At 48.9% G+C, this 19822-nt stretch overlaps 1 protein-coding gene across 3 annotated transcripts in view; it reads left to right on the forward strand.

Moving 5' to 3' along the window:
- Slc36a1 (solute carrier family 36 member 1) overlaps positions 1 to 19822 on the forward strand; it is a 38316-nt gene that overhangs the window by 10248 nt on the left and 8246 nt on the right. For 2 of the 3 annotated variants that reach the window (XM_008767659.2, NM_130415.2), the window contains 8 exons: positions 4920 to 5064; positions 10532 to 10622; positions 11077 to 11165; positions 11912 to 12007; positions 13592 to 13676; positions 15463 to 15681; positions 16870 to 16968; positions 18166 to 18332. In XM_008767659.2, the coding sequence (XP_008765881.1) occupies positions 4925 to 5064; positions 10532 to 10622; positions 11077 to 11165; positions 11912 to 12007; positions 13592 to 13676; positions 15463 to 15681; positions 16870 to 16968; positions 18166 to 18332 (986 nt within the window). In that variant the 5' untranslated portion in view covers positions 4920 to 4924. Of the gene's footprint in view, positions 1 to 424; positions 513 to 4919; positions 5065 to 10531; positions 10623 to 11076; positions 11166 to 11911; positions 12008 to 13591; positions 13677 to 15462; positions 15682 to 16869; positions 16969 to 18165; positions 18333 to 19822 lie in introns of all 3 variants that reach the window. The other variant, XM_063268355.1, reaches the window with a different exon arrangement.

The raw sequence follows: 19822 nt of genomic DNA on the forward strand, positions 1-19822 counted from the left end.
AGTGCTGACACAGGACAATGGAGTCTGAGGCCAATCTGGGTTGCAGAGAGAGGAGAGCCTGAGTCCAAAAGAAAGAAAAATAAGGATTCCTTGCAGTGGCTGGGTTGAGCCAATAGATAAGAATGCGCATTTTGTCTCATTTCTAAGTTTAATAGGATAACATTAAAATCTAGCAAAAACAAAACAACAACAACAACAAAAAAAAAAAAACCTTTGTTTCTTTGTATTTTTTACATTGGCTCTCAGCCAAAAGCTCAAGCCGTAATTTTGTTGGCCTTAACATTTAACTGAAGACCTTCCAAGGTAGTATCACTGTAACACTTAGACAATACAAAATTATAAGTTCATGAGGTGTTGTATGATTTTTATTCTGGCGGGTACAGGGTTCACTTTCCATCACTGAGTTTGCATTTTCTCTCTGCAGCCCATCTCAACAATCCTGCCTCAGTCTCCCCCAGTGAGCACTGCTGGTTGGAGATTTTTGCCTTGTGCTGATGGACCACACACAGTCTGTAAGCCATTGCTATACTCGAGAGCCTGAAAGACAGGCTTGCTTCAACTTTCTCATATTACACAACCCTCATTTCAACATTAACAGGTCCCATTAAATCTCCCGAGGGGGGTGGGATTGGCAGTAGTTGCAGTCGTTAGTGTGGGTGCTAAGCTTCCTCAAGGGAGCCCAGTGGGAGGTTGGCACAGCAGGGGAGAGGAAGAAGAAGTCCTGTATAGAATGGGGTGACTGTGTCCACCCTCCCCAAAGTACCAACTGAGAAAGGGCTTCTGCCTAGCCTTGCCAGAGATGGAATCCCTCTGTCCCCTCCCCTTTCCTTCCTCTTTTTCACTGTCTCTGACTCTGAAATGCGGTCTCCTGAAGCCCAGGCCTTGGATGACCTTGAACTTATGATCCTTCTCCCCTTTTCCTGAGTGCTAAGGTACAGGCTGTACTCCCATACCTGGAAATAGAACCAGGACTTCATGCATGCTAGGCAATCCCCAGCCCTGGGAAACGTCTTCTCCCAGGCTGGTCTTGTCTGTTTGGACAACTGTGCAAACATAGTAGTAAGTTCTTCCTGTAGCAAGCAAATATTTCCTTCCTTCTTTCCACCTGTCAGTCTCAGCGTGAGGGATCTTTAAGGTCCCAAATAACAAGTCTAATCTATGTGGCAGCCCCCAAAGACAGAGTCTGTGGAGAGATCCACTTGCCTCTGCCTCCCTAGTGCTGGGATTAGAGATGTGCATCACCACACCTGGCTTAATTAGGTTTTTGAAACAGGGTCTCACTATGTTGCCCAGACTGGCTTTGAATTTGTAATCTTCTGACTGCTGGGGTTATAGGTGTGTGCCAGTGTTCCTAGTCACAGTGGTTTTGTGGTGGGTGGGAAGAGGCTGGAGGATTCTCCCATCATCTGTCTTCAGTAACATTACAGTTCACATACAAGGTTCTGTATAGATGCATCCCCTGTGTTGGAAGACACTAGAAATAACCCAATGGCCACATAAGTAGTTACACTCTTTGGTTGGAACATCAGAGCTACAGGAGCCCCAGTCTGCACTTCTCATTCTGTTTACATTTGCAAACTAAGATGATAGGAGAGAAAACTGGTCAGGGTTACCAAGCAACCTGGTGGCAGAGACCAGCTTCACACCCAGGCCCCTGGGCGTGCACATCGACGTAGAAGCTGTTTCAGTGACAGAGGTTTTCAGCTCTCTACATCGGTGAGCTTGGCGGGTTTTCCTTTCCTGGTCCACTTGTGAGTTTATTCTCCCCGGGTGTGCTCGAATCTCTGCCCCACGTGAGGTAGCAGAACCCTGAGACTCACTGGAGGCTGTGGGGTAGGGAGGCTCCTCTCTGGGGTTACTGGTGCTTTATCTACACCAAAAGTCATGTTGAGGCTCAGCCCCCCAGGTGGTGGTATTTAGAAACGGCAGGGTCTTTAAGAGTCCCATGGGACTCCACTTTCACGGAGGGATTAATGTAGTCGCCCAGCGAGTGTTAGTAACTAACAGACCATTAGAAAGTGAGTGTGTCTCTTCCCCTGGGTCTCTTCTCACTCTGTGACCTCTCCTCCTCCATTCTTGTGACCTCTCCTCCTCCCTTGCCCACTGTTTTTCTGTTCTTCTGCCATGCCTAAAGCAGTATGAGACCTTGAGGGAAGCCTAGCAGATACTTGAACCCCCAGAACTGTGAGTGCATCCTTAATAAATTCCTTAGTTTCAGGTAGTTTGTTACAGCAATAGAAAGTGGACTAAGACAGGCCCTGTGCTGACTTTGCACCCTGCATTACCCTGGGGAGGCTTCACAGATCCTTTCCTGACTTGTGCTTGGTAGGAGATTTTGTGACTTTCCCTGGATTGCTCTTGTGCTAGCATCCCCAGAGGGGAGCCCTGGGCAGAGAGACATCCTCTTGTACTTGATGTTGAGGCAGCAATTGGAAAGCTGGCCTCTCCCCCTGAGGTAGCATTTCAGAGTCAGGCTGGTGTCTGCATGCTGGGGAGAGCTGATGAAGAAGGATGGCTTTTTTGTTTGTTTGTTTGTTTTTATTATTATATATAAGTATACTGTATCATCTTCACACAACAGAAGAGGGCATTGGATCTCATTACAGATGGTTGTGAGCCACCATGTGGTTGCTGGGATTTGAACTCAGGACCTCTGGAAGAGCAGTCAGTGCTCTTAACCGTTGAGCCATCTCTCCCGCCCAAGTGAAGGATGGGTTTTATTGATCATTTTTATTGATTATTTTTAATGTGCTTTCCCACCCTTATTTGACTGCAGATTCTTGAAGGATAGGAAGCTGACTCTTTTCTATTTAGTCCCCACAGTATCTGGCACTGTCATCGGTAGACATTTCCAGACCAACAGGCTGTCAGGAAGGAGAGATACTTCCCGCCTTGCTACTTATTATTTATTTAGCAGGACAGGTCCTCCATCTTTTGGGGAGATCCTTCATCTGTACAACGAGGGCTTTGAGGAGACCTGTGAAGCTTCTTCACAGTAGGCTAGGATTCTGGGGGCCTCCACCGCTTTCACCTAAGTGAGAGAAGCCCGCCTTCTTCCCTTCCCCAGCTCCGTGTGGAGAGGATACACCCTCACCATCCCTCAGCAGTACTCCTCAGGGAGGGCTAGTTCTTTTACCACCTTTTAAACATGAGCAAATCTATAAAAATTTAAGAGAAAGCATAGGGCTGAGAAGGTGTGACACTGTCCGTCCTCTCCATCATGAAGGTCACAGCTAACCCTCCTGTAATAAGATGGGTTAATAAGGGTGCAAGTGTTTATTTAGTCAGCATTTTATGTGACATGGGAGCCTTCAGAATATGGAGGAACCCAGGGGGAACAAGAGTCAATCTTGAGCTTACATTTCCATGTCTGTAATCCCTGTAATTTGGCTGAAGCGTGGGCAGCTGTGTGGAAAGGCTGGTCACAGAGTGTGTGGTAATGGAAGCTGACTGAGCTACACCCTGCCAGCCCAGCCACTCAGATCCTTTCCGCCTGTGTGGAGCTGTCCTTTCTTTTAGGTCAGGACTAAGAAGGCAGAAGGGACACAGTGGCCATTTTGGGTTTTTGTCACAGATTAGGGGAGAAGTCTGGTTTCTGAGACTCATTTCAGGGACAGAGGTTGGGAGGGAGGCATGGGACAAGAGAGAGTCAACAGACTGCTGTTGGGGCAGATTCTGCAGTCCTCAGGTCTCCTTTAGTTCAAAGTGCTTGGCATGCCAGAGTGTACTTTGTGCTCTACTGCACCTTGGGATATCATTTTCTGAGTCCTGATACAGCATTGTGGAGAGGAGCTACTGAGACAAATGTAGGGTCTCTCCTGCTCCCATTCTTCTTCCTCTGAGCTGTGCTCAGACACCATTTTCCAACAGTCAGGTTGGTGGCAAGAAGAGCCCATAGGGAGAAGGTGAGCTTTCCTGATAATTCTGTCCTAGTTTCATCCCTTTTGTTGTGATGAAGGAAAGGCCCTGATGCATACAAGCTTAGAGGAGAAAGGCTTTAGCTCAACTAACAATTTTAAATTATAATCCATTTGTTGCAGGGAAGTCAAGGTGGCAGAAACCTGAAACAGTTAATTGCATCCACAGTCGAGAGCAGAAAGAAGTGAATGTGGACATGCTCACTTGATTGTTTGTGCTCAGCTTGAATTTTTTTTTTTCCCTAAAGAATGGTGTTGCCCATAGTGGGCAGTGTCTTCTCTCATCAGTAATCTTCAATTCTCTAGACATGCCCACAGGCAAACCTGATCTAGATAATCCTTCATTGAGATTCTCTTAACAGGTGATTGTAGGTTGAGCTGAGCTCATGGTGGGAAAGAACGTGTTTTCTTTTGTTTGATGTTTTCTTATGGTCTGGAACCCTGTAAAATTGAAGCAGAATTGGATGACCCAGAGGGGATTTCATGACTATAACCATGTCCTCTGCTGAAGGCAGAGGATAAAAAAGACACTTCAAGGAACATCTGGGTTCATGTCTCTTGATAGCTCACTGATAGGTGTGTGATTTAACTACTGTTTGAGGTCCAAAAGATAAGCTCAGAAGAGGGTGCGGGCGAGCTCAACCAGAAGACCAGGGAAGGCTACCTGGAAGTGCATGCTTGCATCAGCCTGCCCTGCCCAGCCAGCATCACCTCACATGGGTGCTGCTCAGGTGCCCTGGGATGAATTTAGCAATTTATGAGCAGGGCACCCTGTGGGAAGGTGGGGAGGCAGAGGGCGAGCAGGCCCAGCCTGCCTGTGGACTTCGTGCCTCTCGCATTCTCCTTGATTGATACTGGGCACTCTAGTCAGGACTCACTCCATAGTACATCCGTCACCGGGAGCAGCTGTGACAATGTCTGCCTCTGTGTCTGAGCCTGCCCCACAGTTGGAGCTGAAGGCCCCATCTACTGGAGATCTTAGCACTGCCTCTGTCCCCCCAGCTACCATGTCCACACAGAGGCTTCGGAACGAAGACTATCATGACTACAGTTCCACTGACGTGAGCCCCGAGGAGAGCCCATCTGAAGGCCTCGGGAGCTTCTCCCCCGGCTCCTACCAGCGCTTAGGAGAGAACAGTAGCATGACGTGAGTACTTCTGACCCCCTGCCACGGAGTGGGCTTTTCTGTCCCCAAGTCTCCATGGAGCAACTGGTGCTTCCGCCTCCCCATTTTACATACTCCCTGCTTGACAGAGGAAAGTAGGCTATCCACGGCAGTGCCAGCAAGGGACTCTGCCCTCCCTAGTCATTGCTTATTTTTTTGTTAGTTCCTGAAGGCTGGTGGCCAGGAAGAGCTTGGACTTAAAAGCTTCATGTGGCATAATGTCTTGGGCCAGAACCAATTGTCGGATGCCTCCTGGCCCCATTAGCTCCTCCTTGGCAGAGCCTCCTGGGACTCCTATCCCGGCACCTGGATGAAGAAATGTCGGAAGGGAGGGGCAGCTGTATTTAAGAACCCTTAAGAGTTGGTAGGAGTGAGATCCACTTTCCTTAAGGGGGCTGCAGCTTGTACATGGCAGCTGAAACCCCAGTCTCATCTGGGCCGTGTTTGATCCACTTTGGTTCCAAGTTTCTCCCAATGTAAGGACCAGTTGAAAAGCCCAGTGGAAAACTGAGCTGGCTGTGTGAGGTTCACTCCTTGAGATGAAACCTTCAGAGGGAGGGGCTCTGTTCTGAGTTTCCCAGCATGCCCCTGTCCTTGGCAGTCCTATCATTTATCCCCAATCTCAGCTGTCATGCTTCTAGTGTCCTTTGTGAGACTTACTGAGGGTGACTGTGTGTCTTGGTGTAAGGCCTCATGCCTCCACTCTCCTTGGCAGCCCAAGGGGACTGTGGAAACTCAAGAGGACTTTTGGGGGATGTACCCTCTGCCTGTACTTCCTCCTGGGAGGGATGTTTTCCCCTGTGAATTGAGGTGGGCATAGAAAATGGTGGCTCATGGCTGGCTTCTTGCTACCATTAGCACAAAGATTCTGGCTTTTTAGCTTGTGTCCCGTACAGCCTACTGTTAAAGATCCCAACTTACTTGCAAATTCAGCTGGTAGAAAAGATTACTTATTGTGGGACAGCTGGAGACAGCCAGGGCACCCTTTCTGTCTTCCCTCTGACTTCGTCTGTCCCATCAGTGTGGAGAAGGTCTCTTGAGGGCTTATGAAATACTTCTTCCACTCATCAACGTGTTTGCACAGTGCTTTCTGTGCACAGTCTAAATTTTCACTTTTGTAGAGACTTCTCTGAAAGTCAAGTCCTGCTAACTAGTCAAGACCAGAATGGCTGCTCTAGGTCAGCCATCCAAGGATATGTGCCTGGGCTGTCCTCAAGCTCACCTTTATCAGGCTCCCTGGTTTCTTGCAAATCAAGCCAAGTGGACAGTTCCTTCTTTCGGCTTGTATTAGGACATTCCCCAAGATACAGGGCAAAGTGTTCACTTGGGTCTTAGAGTATTGGTCACTCCAGTCCGGGGACAGGATCCACCCAGGCAATTAGACAGGAAACATGCCAGGTGGACCAATGCTGATTGAGGACCCTTATTGATCTTGAAGGTGGTGTGAGGGACATGATTTGAAGCCTTTATCCTTCCTGTTATCTACTTTATTAAGGAGCAAAGTACCTTGGAAGAGCTGCTTAAAACCACACCCGACTATTCTAGAAGTTAAAGGCTCAGTTAAAAGCCCAAAATAGTGAGTGCAAATAGGAACTTTAGACATTTCTGTGACAGAGTAATAGTGATTTTCACCTAACAACGGTGCCGTGGAGCCGTTGAGAGCATTGATGGCAGTTTCTGTTAATACTGGAGGGCAGTTTGCACACAGTAGGGCCATTTATACTATAGGGCACATTTTCTTTCTGGTTGCCCTGTTGAGTAGTTAGGAACTACTCTATCCCAGCTCAGCAGCTTCCGGCGTTTGCTGCCTTGGAACAGCCAAATACGAACTGCAGAGCTTCTGGGGTGCCAACACCATGTCCCTTCCTCAAAGTGCCCAGATGCCATTTGCCTTTCGATCTCTTCACAAGTGCACAAGGATGCAGGGCAGTGTGCGTCTGCAGCTTCCTCCCCTCATGCTACTTCCCCCCTTGCCCCCATTGTCCTAGATACGTATGAGCAGAATGAAAAGGCCAGGGTTTTTTGTTTTTTTGTTTTGTTTTGTTAGTTGACTGCAGCTCTGGTGGCAGAGTTCTTGCCTAGCATGCACTGTGCCCTGGTCTCATTCCCAGAAACACATAAACTCAGTGAGGTGGCACACAGGAGGCGGTGGCAGGAGGATCAGAAGTCTCAAGGTCATCCTGGACTACATAGGGAGCTCAAGAACAGCCTGGGATGCGTGAGACCCTGTCTCCAATGACCAAAGAAGTCCTCGATAAGAGAGAGATCATTAATTCTCACTAAGCTGCAACCTTTAGCACAGGGCTCTTAGTAGTCTAATTAAAAAATACCAGATACCAGTTGTCAACTGAACCAACTGGGGTTTTTGTTCTTTTTCTCCCCACCCCCCATAGAAATGGTTTATTTTACTATAAAGAACAACCAGCTAACTAGGTTTTTCAGACCCAAGTATTTAGCATCTCCCTTGAAAATGAAATGAACCCATTAACTCAAGGAAAAAAACCCCACTAGCCATGTTCTTGTGGCTCCCATGAACTGTGAGCTTTCAAGCAAAATTAGAAAGAAAACCCCAGGGGCTGGGGATTTAGCTCAGTGGTAGAGCGCTTACCTAGGAAGCGCAAGGCCCTGGGTTCAGTCCCCAGCTCCGGAAAAAAAAGAACCAAAAAAAAAAAAAAAGAAAGAAAGAAAGAAAGAAAGAAAGAAAACCCCCAAAACAAACAAACAAACAATCAGACCAAAAATCAAGCACAGCGGGTAAGTCACCCGTGTATCAGGCCAGCATTGTGTGCCCACTCCCCATGGGGTCAAGGGGAACCTTCAGGAGCGAGGTTTTGAGCTTATACAAGGAAACAGGTGAGCCTGTGCCTCAGGAGCCGGGAACCTCCACATGTGTTAGGAGATCGTGCATGATGGAAGGGCTCCAGCAGACAGCAGCAGCGACAGTGGGTTAAGGACACAGACTGTGGGAGGTTCAGCTTCCACACCGCAGCTGATAAAGAACCCATGCATCTCATTTTGGAGCAGCGTCAGAAGTACTGCCATAGTTGAAGAGGCGTTAAAATGTCCCTTCCTTTTCCGGCTGCACATCTAGGGAGAGCACAGTCTCTCCTAGACTTCTACCAAAGCAACACGACATACAGAGATTGAAACAGACACCCAGCTGTCTTCTGTCAGAAGAGACTTTTTTAAGGAGGTATTTTAAACAGCCGTGGGGGACGTGATGCTGGAACGCTGGCTCAGTGGTTGAGAGCATTTGCTGCCCTTGCAGAGGGCCTGAGTTCTGGTCTCAACACCCACAGTGGGCTGTTCACAGCTCCCTGCAACACCAGCTTCAGGGAATCCCATACCCTTTTCTGGTATTTTAAGGCACCCTCACTCATGCACATGTGTACACACAGACATAAATTTTTTTTTTTAAATGAAGGGCTGGAGATCTAAATGACTGCTGCTCTTCCAGAGGACCCAGACTTGGTACTGAGCATCCACACGATGGCTCAACCGTCCGTAACTCCAGTCAGTCCCAGGGAATCTGACACTCTCTTCTGATCTCTGAGGGCACTCCACTCAGACACTCATGCAGACAAAATACCCATACACATACATAAATTTAAAAAAAATTTTTAAAGTGATACAGTGCCATTCCCGTTTTTAATTTTTTATTAAACTATTAGGTGCATTATTTTAAATTATAAATTTTAAAATATAGTTTATCTGCAGATAGAACCTACATAAGCAAAGATACGGGGGAATCCTTAATTCATCAGAGAATAAATAAAAAAGGCCTGGGACCAAAAACTAAGAGCTACTGACAACACACAGCGAAAACTAGAAGGGCCTGGTAGGCTTCTCCCCTCTGTCTTCAGAAGCTAACCTGCACGATGGCTAGAATGTCACAGACTTGGAGGTGATACTCTGATACCCACCTGTTATGGAGGGGACGTCATTGTGGGCAATTCTGACCTGTGGTCTAGAATCCTGATGTTTCTCAAGTTAGGGACTTTGGGATCACCTTGCCCTTGTCCCGTTACCTCACAGGACGGTTGAGCCGACAGTTCCCAGAATGGCATTCTGGGGAGGCTTCAGAGAAGTGGGAGTGTGTGGTACAGGTTTACCTTTGCACTTAAGTGGGTTAAACATTCGTCTGACAAGATAGATTTAACAGGCCCGTTATCTCCTGGCCACCGGCTGCCTCTAACGCCTTTGGACTGTGTGGCCTCAGAGTAGTGCAAAGGAGCAAGCACATGTCTCCTGGGAGTCAAAGGCCTTTTCCTGGTGGTAGGTCCCAGAATGGCAGGTAGATACCAGGATGGCATGTTGGATCTCCTTCCTGGTGGACCTGAGGGAAGGGCCTTTGTGGGCCGCAAGTGTTGTTGGCTTTTGACTTCTGCCAAATGCAGATTTTCATGGAAGTGCCAGTCTTGAGGGATCTTTGTGCCCAGGGCCAAGTGGTGAGTGACCGAAGGCTGAGTGTCGAGCTGTTTCCTCCTCTGTCACAGGGAAACAAAACACAAACACAGGCCACAGCTAGCGCACTTCTGTGTGATCTGGGATGAGTCTGCCTTCTCTAGAGAAGGGGGCCCTCCTGACTCACCCTTGCTGTCACCACAACCCATGGGCCTAAGGCACCGCATGGCTCGTGTGCACCTTATTCCTCAGCAGGGCCTGCTTCTCCTCACCTGTGGTGTTTATCCACCTTCCACTTCACCGGCCGGCCTCAGGTCTCTGCCCTCCACTCACCTGCCCCAACTCTTCCTGGCCCTGGCCCCGAGCCCCTCAGTCTTTTGTCTTCCTCGATATATTATGAATCTCTAGAAGCTGGCATTCATATCGGACTCACCGTGTACCCACTGTATACAGCTTAATATAGTGTTTGTTGAGTGAAAAAAATGAATGAATGAGGACCCAAGAGAGGGTTTATGTTAAGTCACAGCATAGTGGGGCAGGCTATACAAATTCAGAGGGACACCTGCCCTTAAGGCACAGGGGGGTAACCCAGGGACCCACTAGCCCTCTATGGCCTTCTCTAGCCTGGGTCCACAGTAGCAGTTGGCATCTGTTTCTTTTAAAGTCCAATAGGAACTTTCTGTTGTTTTGAGATGGAGTAGGGGTGGGGTTTCCAGTTTTGACTGTCCATGCGTGGCCCAGTAGGAATGTCGAGTCTCTTGTATTGTGTGACTGACTGTTAGAGTGTTAGAGGACTATCTAGTGAGTCTGTCTAAAACAAACAAACAAAACAACCCCCACTAAACAAACAAACAAACAAATAAACAAACAAATAAAACAATGTGCTCCTTGGACGGGTTGGTCCCTCATCTATGAAATAAAACAGCCCAAGGTTGTCGGAAGATGAGATAAGATAATGTGCCTAGGCTCTTTGTATTGGTGCCATGTGGCTAAGCACTGGCTGGCATTGTGGTTAACCATCCCCACCTGCCTTCCTCCTCCTCAGATGGTTCCAGACCCTGATCCACCTGCTAAAAGGCAACATCGGCACCGGGCTGCTGGGGCTGCCTCTAGCAGTGAAGAATGCAGGCCTCTTGGTAAGGGTTCCAGACGTTCCTTCTTCAAACGCTGTGCATCAGGTGAACCCCGGTCAGTGACATGAGCTGACAGTCCTGCCCTCCCTCTGACTCACCCACGTAACCTGCTTGCCCAGTGTCACCATGGTTTCAGAGACATTGACCATCCCAGTGCTGACCTCGCTGATGGCCCTCAAGATTACTTTCCCTCCCGCTTCATCCCAGAGCCTGCCAAGGACTTCTGCCCTGTGAATGCAAGACAATCTCAGAAGGAGCTTATCTTAGGTCACTGTTCTCCACAAGATTAAGTGGCTGGACCAGTGCTAAGGTTGCATGCAGATCCAGTCTCCTGGATCTCTTCTCTCTGCTGCTGCCCTGAGCTCTGTTCCTAGAAGTTCCTTAACACCATTCATCTAGTCTCCTTTGGGCTCTCTCCTAACTCTGCCTTCTTCTCTCCCTTCTGTCTACAACCTAGTTGGGCCCTCTCAGCCTGCTGGTGATTGGCATCGTGGCTGTGCACTGCATGGGCATCCTGGTGAAGTGCGCTCATCACTTGTGTCGGAGGTGAGAGCCCCGAACCACTTCCTGAGGGCTGGAGATTGTCAGCGTGGGCCCTTCAGCAGTCTGAAAGTCGGTTGGGCAGCGCTTCTGGGCCTGTCACCCAGCTGGGGCAGGACGTTGTCCTCGGTGTTGCCTCTCCTCCTTATCACTGTTATTTTTGACCTTTTGGGGGGTTCATTGCTATCTGTTAAGTTTAAGCTGTCCAGTGGGCAGAGACCACAGTCTGTGCTTGTGGATTTTGATTCTGTGCTGTTCACTTAACACTTGTGACCCAGGGGTTGGAAGGGGCTCATTTGGTAAAATGTTTAATGTGCAGGCTTCAGCATCTGAGTTCAGATCCCCAGTAACCAGGTTAACAAAAGAAGCTGTTGCAGAGTTGAGCTCCTGACGTCCCTGCATGGGAGAGGCAGAGGCAGGCAGGAAGGCCCTGAGGCTTCCTGGACACCCATTCTAGCACAGTAGGCAAGCTACAGTTCAGTGAGAGGTCCTATCTTGAAAAGTAAAAACGAAGAGAGTGACATCCACTCTGCCCTCTGTGTATGTGAACCTGTACACCTACGAACATGCATGCATGTGCATACACATACATATGTATACCCCACTTATGGTCCTCAGAGGTTCAGAGGTCCCCTAGGGTGGCAGGTGGAGATTGGTCCATGTCTTAGTAGCTCCATTTGTCTCTTTACTGTCATGGTCTAACCCAGACATTCTGCTTTTCCTGTATGCCCACCCTACCCCCTACCCCTCAGACTGAACAAACCCTTTCTGGACTATGGGGACACGGTGATGTATGGACTAGAATGCAGCCCCAGCACCTGGATCCGGAACCACTCCCACTGGGGAAGGTAACTGACTTCCTTGTTTCTCTTGGCCACAGCTCCCAGTGTGGGGACAGAGATGGGCAGGCGTGATGCAGGGCAGTACAAGGAGCGGAGGGTGTTGTTGGGGTTAGCACAGCAAACAGTAAGCCACAGCCTTCTTCAGGCCTCAGCTTCCTCATCTTTAATATGTGGGGCCTGACCCGAGGACCTCTGAAGGCTGTCCCAACCCTCAGAGCCTGTGGCTGCGAGTGCTCTGATACATTCAACAAACGTGTTTTATGTGGTCTCTCGTAAGCGTCACAAAATGATTCCGGCTTAGAAAAGGCATTTCCCTGATGTAAACCACTTTGTCCCCACCCTGCAGGGGCTTGTGGCCTTTGTAGGGTGGGAGATGCATGGGAAGAGGAACCGGGGACAAGACAAGAGGTCTGCAATGAAGTGCATGGTTAAGGGGCCGGAGGGTGGAGTCTTGATACCTGGGCATGGGGTAGGCAAGGGCAGGCAGTGTCCAAAGCAGGTGGGAGCTTCGGGAATTTCTCCTGACTGTTCAGGTAACTGGAGAGAAATAATTCACCTTTTTTTCCTGACTAGATGGAGAGAATTTATACTGTCAAGGGCCTGAGTCCTTATTTTGTTGTTTTGATGAAGAGGGTGCTTGCTGTCATTTATAGCTCCAGCCTATAGTGTGGTGTGTCCCTCCCTCCCTCCCTTTTTCCTCCTTTTTGGCAAAATCACCTGTTGAGGAGCAACCAGGTTGCAGAGTGCCCACCACAGTTTGGATGTTCAGTCAGTTTCTTCTTCTCCCTTCTTCCCTTCCCCCTTTCCTCTGTTCTCCCGAAGCACACCCTTCCTCATTTTCATAGGAAGAGCATTGTCTGCATGTGGTAGGAGGGCACAGTTTGAAAACAATATTAAATTCTAGCCATAGTGCAGTAGCATGGGGTATCCTGGTTCTTCTGGAACTTTCTGTGCACATATGAACATACACATGCTCTTACATTTCTCTCTCTCTCTCTCTCTCTCTCTCTCTCTCTCTCTCTCGTCAAGCGGCTCTTCCTGTGTGTGCTCTCTCCTTTGACACCTTGCGGGTTTCCCTCCAGAAGTGTTTCCAGCCCTAACCCACCCTTTCTAACTACTGTGCCCATGTTCCATTTAAGACAGGTCTGGAACCACACTGCTCTCATCAGGGCTTCAGATTGTCACCAGCTGTTGTCACGGTGCTTCTGCCAGTTTACCCTCAACTAGATCAGTTCTTGGGTCACAGTTTGAGTCAGAGAAGGGCCTGCTCCCTAGCCTTTCATGCTAAGGGCTCCCTGTAGCTTTAGTGAAGAAGAATTGAGTTTGGTGGGTGGGCAGCAGAAGGCAAGGGCCAGGTTATGCTCTGGTGACACCCTGAGCTCATGCAGAGAGGCAAGAACCAGGGAGGGGACTCGGAGAGCACAGATACTCCCCAATCTCTGTGCCGGTGGCATTGGCACACCTTGCCTTCTTGCCACAGCTCTTTCTTGTCACCCCTGAGAAGGGAATGTGAGGACAGCCGCGCAGATGTTCATCTCGGGGAAGCCTCCAGACCTGACGGGCTTTGCACCTGTCTCGTCCTGTCTGCAGGCGCATCGTGGACTTCTTCCTCGTCGTCACTCAGCTGGGTTTCTGCTGCGTCTACTTTGTGTTTCTGGCAGACAACTTTAAACAGGTAGGTCTTGAAGACGAGGGGGAAAGGCGAGGGTCAGGTGGAGAGTTTGTCCAAGGCCCCTTCCAAGCCAAGTGCTTTGGGTTGAACCTTTGGTATTTGATTCTCATTGGAGCACCAGTGGTGTAAAGAGACCTTGCCCTCCTGGGTGGCCACCAGCTGGCCCGAGTCCTTTTTGTACTAAAAAATATTAAAAATCCCAGCCCGGGTCTTCTTTAGACTTTTATGCTCCCTAATGAAACAAACAGACTTTAAATTTTACTAAGCCTTAGGCAGCACAGTAGCTGGGCAGCTGCCTACCCTCTGTGTTGTTAGAATCTGCCTTCCATCGATAACCCCATTATCTTCCATCGATAACCCTGTTATCATTTACTATTTACTATGTTCCATCGGGCTGCTCTTAACTCAATTGGTGGCTCTCCTCCCTCTACTCATTCTCCCTTTATTCTGTGGTGGCTTCTTCCTCCCTCCTCCCTCCTCTTTCTTCTCTCCTCCCTCCTCATGGGTCCCTCCCCTACCTCCCCACCCGACCCCCTAACTTGTGAAAGTTCAACCCCACCTATGTTTCTTCTGCCCAGCTATTGGCTGTGGGCATCTTTATTTGCCAATCACAGTTAACTTGGGGGCCAGGTCACAGGGGCTCTGGTCTTGGGGGCCCACACTTAGCATTACAACAGACAGTAAAAGGCAAGACCTCAGCTCCTTTTACTCTACCTGGCTCAAGCCTACATTGAAAGAGGCTCTTCTACCCAGGTTGGTCTGGGGTAGCTTTTGTATTCCTGGCAGCATGCAGGAGGAAACTGCAGCAGCTGGTGCTGTCTAGCCTTACTCCTGTAGAAGCCTTCGTTAATAGGACCTTTACCTATAGAAGTGCACAGATCTGTGGAGGCCTCAGAGTCAGTTGTCATTTCTCCGTAGCTACTGGCCAGGCTTAAGTGTCAGGCTGCCTCAGCCCTTGACAGAAACCAGGGTTGTATCTCCTAGACAGGAAACCATCCCTAAAGGCCATGGGGTTAGGGTCAGAGCCTACACCCTAGATCCCTAATAAGTCAGGTGCAGCCACCTTTCCTTGGTAAATCAATTAAAAGAGCAGGGTTGATATGAAGACCAGGAATATAACCTCACTGGGAGGAAGGATCCGTGGACCCACCAAGTGCATCTTCAGGGGCCTGACAGGAGATGAAGGTTTAAATAGAAGGAAAGAGATAGGTATAATTAGTAGCCCTGATCAAGGTGTGGTCCTGCCCATCACAGTCTCCACTCCAGCCTGTCCTGCAAGGTGGTTTTCCAGGTCGGCTTGTGTATAATCCCATCCCCTTCCCAGGAGACTAGAGCCACATCTGGCTGGCACCAGGGCCATTTCCTTCTCTCGGTTTGGTATTCCTAGAGGGAATTCCAACTGTCTAGGTGTCAGAGTCCAGATAGCTGGAAGGAGGGACTTGAGTGTCTCTTTAGAGTGTCCCTCTTCATTTCAGGCATGCCAGTTATAGCTGGGTCAGAGTCTGCAGGCTTTTCTATTTGCTTCCTGAACATCAGGAGGAATGATTAAGGGTGGGAAGAACTTATCATAAAATTACCCCTGTCATCTGTCACCCATGTCCTTCTGCCTTGTGAAACATGATCAAACCCAACTCAGACAGTTTACAATGACTCCAAGGAAGGTTCCTCAGCCTTCCAGAGGTGCCTACATGTAATGCCAATTTCAGACACCTGATCCTTTTTCAGGACCCTCTCCAACAAGATACCCACAGCTGTGTCACTCAGGGCTTCTCCTTCCTTCTGGTTCCAGGTGATAGAGGCAGCCAACGGGACCACCACCAACTGCAACAACAATGAGACCGTGATCCTAACGCCCACCATGGACTCTCGACTCTACATGCTCACTTTCCTGCCCTTCCTGGTGCTGCTGTCTTTCATCAGGAACTTGCGTATCTTGTCCATCTTCTCCCTGCTGGCCAACATCAGCATGTTCGTCAGCCTTATCATGATATACCAGTTCATTGTCCAGGTACAAGCCCAGGCCCTGCCCCATCCTCTGGGATAGGAGAAATCAAATGCAAGGATCAGAACAGTGCCTACATGTGGCACATTTAGATTAGATGTTGCATAATTTCCTGAGGAGATGGGAACAAATGTTTACTCCAGATAGGCCTCCAGTGACAGACCAAAGGTATTACTCCACCTAGTGTATGTATTTCATAACATTTTTTTGAGCTCTTATTTCAATGGTCTTGTTGAATTGGGTTGATAATGCACAAGCTTCTTTGTACAAGGAACTCTCTCCTCTTCATTGGTTGAGTTGTAGGCCAGCATGGTCCACAGCCTCCGTATCTGTGAACTGTGAAACTCCCTACTCACAGCTCCATCTGACTGGTAGACAGACCCAGTAGCTGTCAGTCACTAACCCATGGGTAGCACCTGTTTCTAGTATCGCCATGACTCAGGAGTGGTTACTACGTGAACTCGTGCTCAGGTCTCGCTTTAGAGCAGAGACACCTATGTGTCTACATCCTGCATACTAAAATTGCTTCTTTTTTTTAAGAGTAAACGTTTAAAAATTAATTATGCATATATGTGTGGGTGTGTGTATATGAGGACAGGAGCCATGGAGCCCACCAGAGGGTGTCTGATCCCCCTCCAGTCACATAACAGTAGTGAGGTACTCAGTGTAGGTGCTGGGAATTTTGGTTTCTGCAAGAGCAGCGAGTGTTCCTAAGAGCTGAGCCACCTCCACCCTAAGCTTTGACTTTCATGTTTAAAATATATTCATTTTGCTGCCTTTCTTCAGTGTTTCTCAGCATTCTTCTCACGTGCCTCTTGATGTTTTTAAAGTGCTCAGGGTTTTTTTTTTGTTGTTGTTGTTTTTTTGTTTTTTTTTAATCTCTTGAGTTTCTTTTATATCAAATGTCTGGGGATAGCATCACCAAGTGAAAGAGCGTGAAGCTTTGTGCCGGCATAGCATGTGAGAGGTTGCTTTGTGCAGGCATGGCGTGTGAGAGGCTTATGGTCCACTGGGCAGACCTTTATCCAAAACAAGTTGGGACTTCCCGACCCGAGGAGAGAAAAAGGCCAACTGCCTCTGTCTTAGCTGTTAGCTTCTTCCTTTTGTGAAATCTTGGATTTAGGGGAAGGTGTGCTCCGACCGATGCTTCAAAGCCCAAACCTCTGAATAGTCCTTGTCTTTGTTCTTTTCCAGAGGATCCCAGACCCCAGCCACCTCCCCTTGGTGGCTCCATGGAAGACCTACCCTCTGTTCTTTGGCACAGCGATTTTTGCTTTCGAAGGCATTGGAGTGGTAAGAAGGGTACTGCGGCTTGGTCGTGAGTGCTCCCTGTGGGCCTGGGTGCTTCCTGCTGCTCCACATCCCCAACCCGGTGTCCTCACTGACTCTGCTTTAGTGCTCAGGAAGCCCCATCAGAAGTTAACTCAGAAACCACCTCAGGACGTGGTGGCACCTGCCCCTGGTCACAGCACCCAGGCAGAGGTGGTGAGGGAGTATCAGGCATTAAGGCTGTTACTGCCTCTAGTGTCACTGGCTAGTTTGAGGCCAGCCAGGTACATAAGTCCCTCCCCCAGATCTCCACCCCCACAAAATTGAAGAAGGGAAGTACACACTTAGGAAAATGGGCTGGAGGCTTCCGATCTCAGGAGTCTTGCTGGGGGCCATATTGCTGTGAGGGTGAAGGGCACTCTCCCAGCCCCTGACAAGCTGACAGAAGACAGAGGGAATTCCAGTCTCACCTGTCCTCACTCCTGATTAAACTGCGGATTCTGAAAGCCTCCTGTGTGCATGCGAGTGCAGCCGAGTGTATAGAATGACGGGTTTCACTGGGCACTAAAGCAAAGTCTGCTTGGAGGTCTTGCCATAGAGATTCAATTATCCTTTACGATCCTGTGTGTGTGTGTGTGTGTGTGTGTGTGTGTGTGTGTGTGTGTATACATGCATGTATGTGTGCTTGTGTGTTTGGAGGTCTTGCCATAGAGATTCAATTATCCTTTACGATCCCGTGTGTGTGTGTGTGTGTGTGTGTGTGTGTGTGTATGTGTGTGTGTGTGTGTGTGTGTATGCATGCATGTATGTGTGCTTGTGTGTTTGGAGGTCTTGCCATAGAGATTCAATTATCCTTTACGATCCCGTGTGTGTGTGTGTGTGTGTGTGTGTGTGTGTGTGTGTGTATGCATGCATGCATGCATGCATGTATGTGTGCTTGTGTGTTTGGAGGCCAGAAGTCAACATCAGCTGTCTTCCCCAGGCACTCTCCGTTTTGGAGATGACGTCTCCCACTGAACCTCACATTGCCTGGTCAGTGAATTCTATTGGTCAGGCAGCCCTCACACCCATCCCACCTCTGCTAGGTGCTGGGTGCTAGGTGCACACCACCATGCCCTAGTGGCAGAGCCGTCTCCCCAGGCCCCTTGATAATGCTATTTTTGTCCTATGCTCATTTCTTTCTCACACGCTCTCCTTCCCTTACCACTTTTTTTTTTGTAGGTGCTACCCCTTGAGAACAAAATGAAGGACTCACAGAAATTTCCACTGATCCTGTATTTGGGGATGGCTATCATCACTGTGCTCTACATCAGCCTGGGGAGCCTGGGGTACCTGCAGTTTGGAGCTGATATCAAGGGCAGCATCACACTCAACCTGCCCAACTGCTGGTATGTGGGGGACTGGGAACTTCCGGAAGGCGTTAGATTACAATGTGGCCTTTTCCCGTCACTCCGCTGTCCTGAGCTTGTAGCAGCTTGTACTGCATTCCTGTGTGTGTCTTCCTTCTGCTAAGACTTTTCTCCTGGAAAATATTGAGCCCAGAAGGGCTGAGTATCCACTGTGTGTGCCCGGCTGGTTACAGACGTGTCATGCGAGTGGGAGTGTCTCACCGTGGACTGTTGGGGGGTCCTTCATCAAGTGTCTTTCCCAGTGGATGTGCTATGGGGAATCACTTGAGACCTACAGAAGTGTCTGGATGTCACAGAACATGTGCTGAGCAGTCTCTATTTGGAAGACTGAAACCCTCACTGTAAAGAGCCTCTGTTTGCCCGCACTAAGAAACTGGTTAATGCCTAGGGAACTGGAGCAGCCTTCCTATCCAGCTATCTTACTGCACTCTGAGTGCTGAGGCTTTGGGGAAGGACAAACTGAGAAAGATGTTGGCTCAGCAGGGTCAGTGTGTGGAAGATAAAGCTCATTGTGTCTCCCGGAGTAGGATGCCGTTCAGACTGGTCTCGGTCTTCCCCTCTGGGACTGCTTTTAAATTACTGAATGTGCTTTCAAATGCTGTCTGGGCTGTGTTCTCTTTCCCCAAGGGATGGGTGGCTAACCCAGGAACACCTGACACAGCCAGCCCACACCATCTGACCCCAGCAAGCAGCTGTCTTCCCTCAAATACCTAATCTAGCTGAGCTCCCCCTGTGCTCCTGTGCAAGCGCGTTTACCTGGGTGTCCCTGCAGGGAACTCCTGACTCCAGATGTATCAGCTCTCCTAAGGGATTTGGGGGGGCTTAACAAGGAGCACCACTAGCCAAGGGTTTGTTTGTTTTTCTCTAAGAGTTTTTATTGTTTATACTTAGCAAGAGAGACAGGAAAACACAGCCCCACCCCGGGGTATTCTTAAGAACCTCATCTGGGTGTTTTAACTCAACTACAGAGACAACCTGTTCTCATTACATACTTAAGACATTTAAATCAATTCCAAGAGTGACCTTTCCTGTGTGTACTGAGTCAGGTCAGGAAGCTCTAGGGCTCTGTGCTCTGGGGTAAGTTGGAGTACCCCATAGCATATCAGTGGCCTCCCACAGAGGTCTGTGGTAAAAGGCAGCACCTTTGGGATGGGGAGGGGTCCGTGCTCCTCCTTCCCAGGGCCTTTCCCTGGCCACCAGCTGACTCTAAGATACCTGAATTGCATGGAAGGGTATTTGCTCCTATGCACAGGGCAAAGAGTTCAGATACAGAGGGTGTTTAGAGAACGTTGTACTGCACCCTGGCCACAATCTCCATATTCAGAGTGTGATACTCTGAGTGTGTAAGAATGTGTGTTTGGTAGGAAACAGAGGGCTTTCTTTTATTTATTTATTTGTTTGTTTGTTTGTTTGTTTGATTCTAAAAAATAGTTCTCCTGTAGCCCAGGCTGGTCTGAAATTCAGTATGT

This window comes from Rattus norvegicus, chromosome 10 (genome assembly GCF_036323735.1).
Source record: "Rattus norvegicus strain BN/NHsdMcwi chromosome 10, GRCr8, whole genome shotgun sequence".
NCBI classification, from domain to species: domain Eukaryota; kingdom Metazoa; phylum Chordata; class Mammalia; order Rodentia; family Muridae; genus Rattus; species Rattus norvegicus.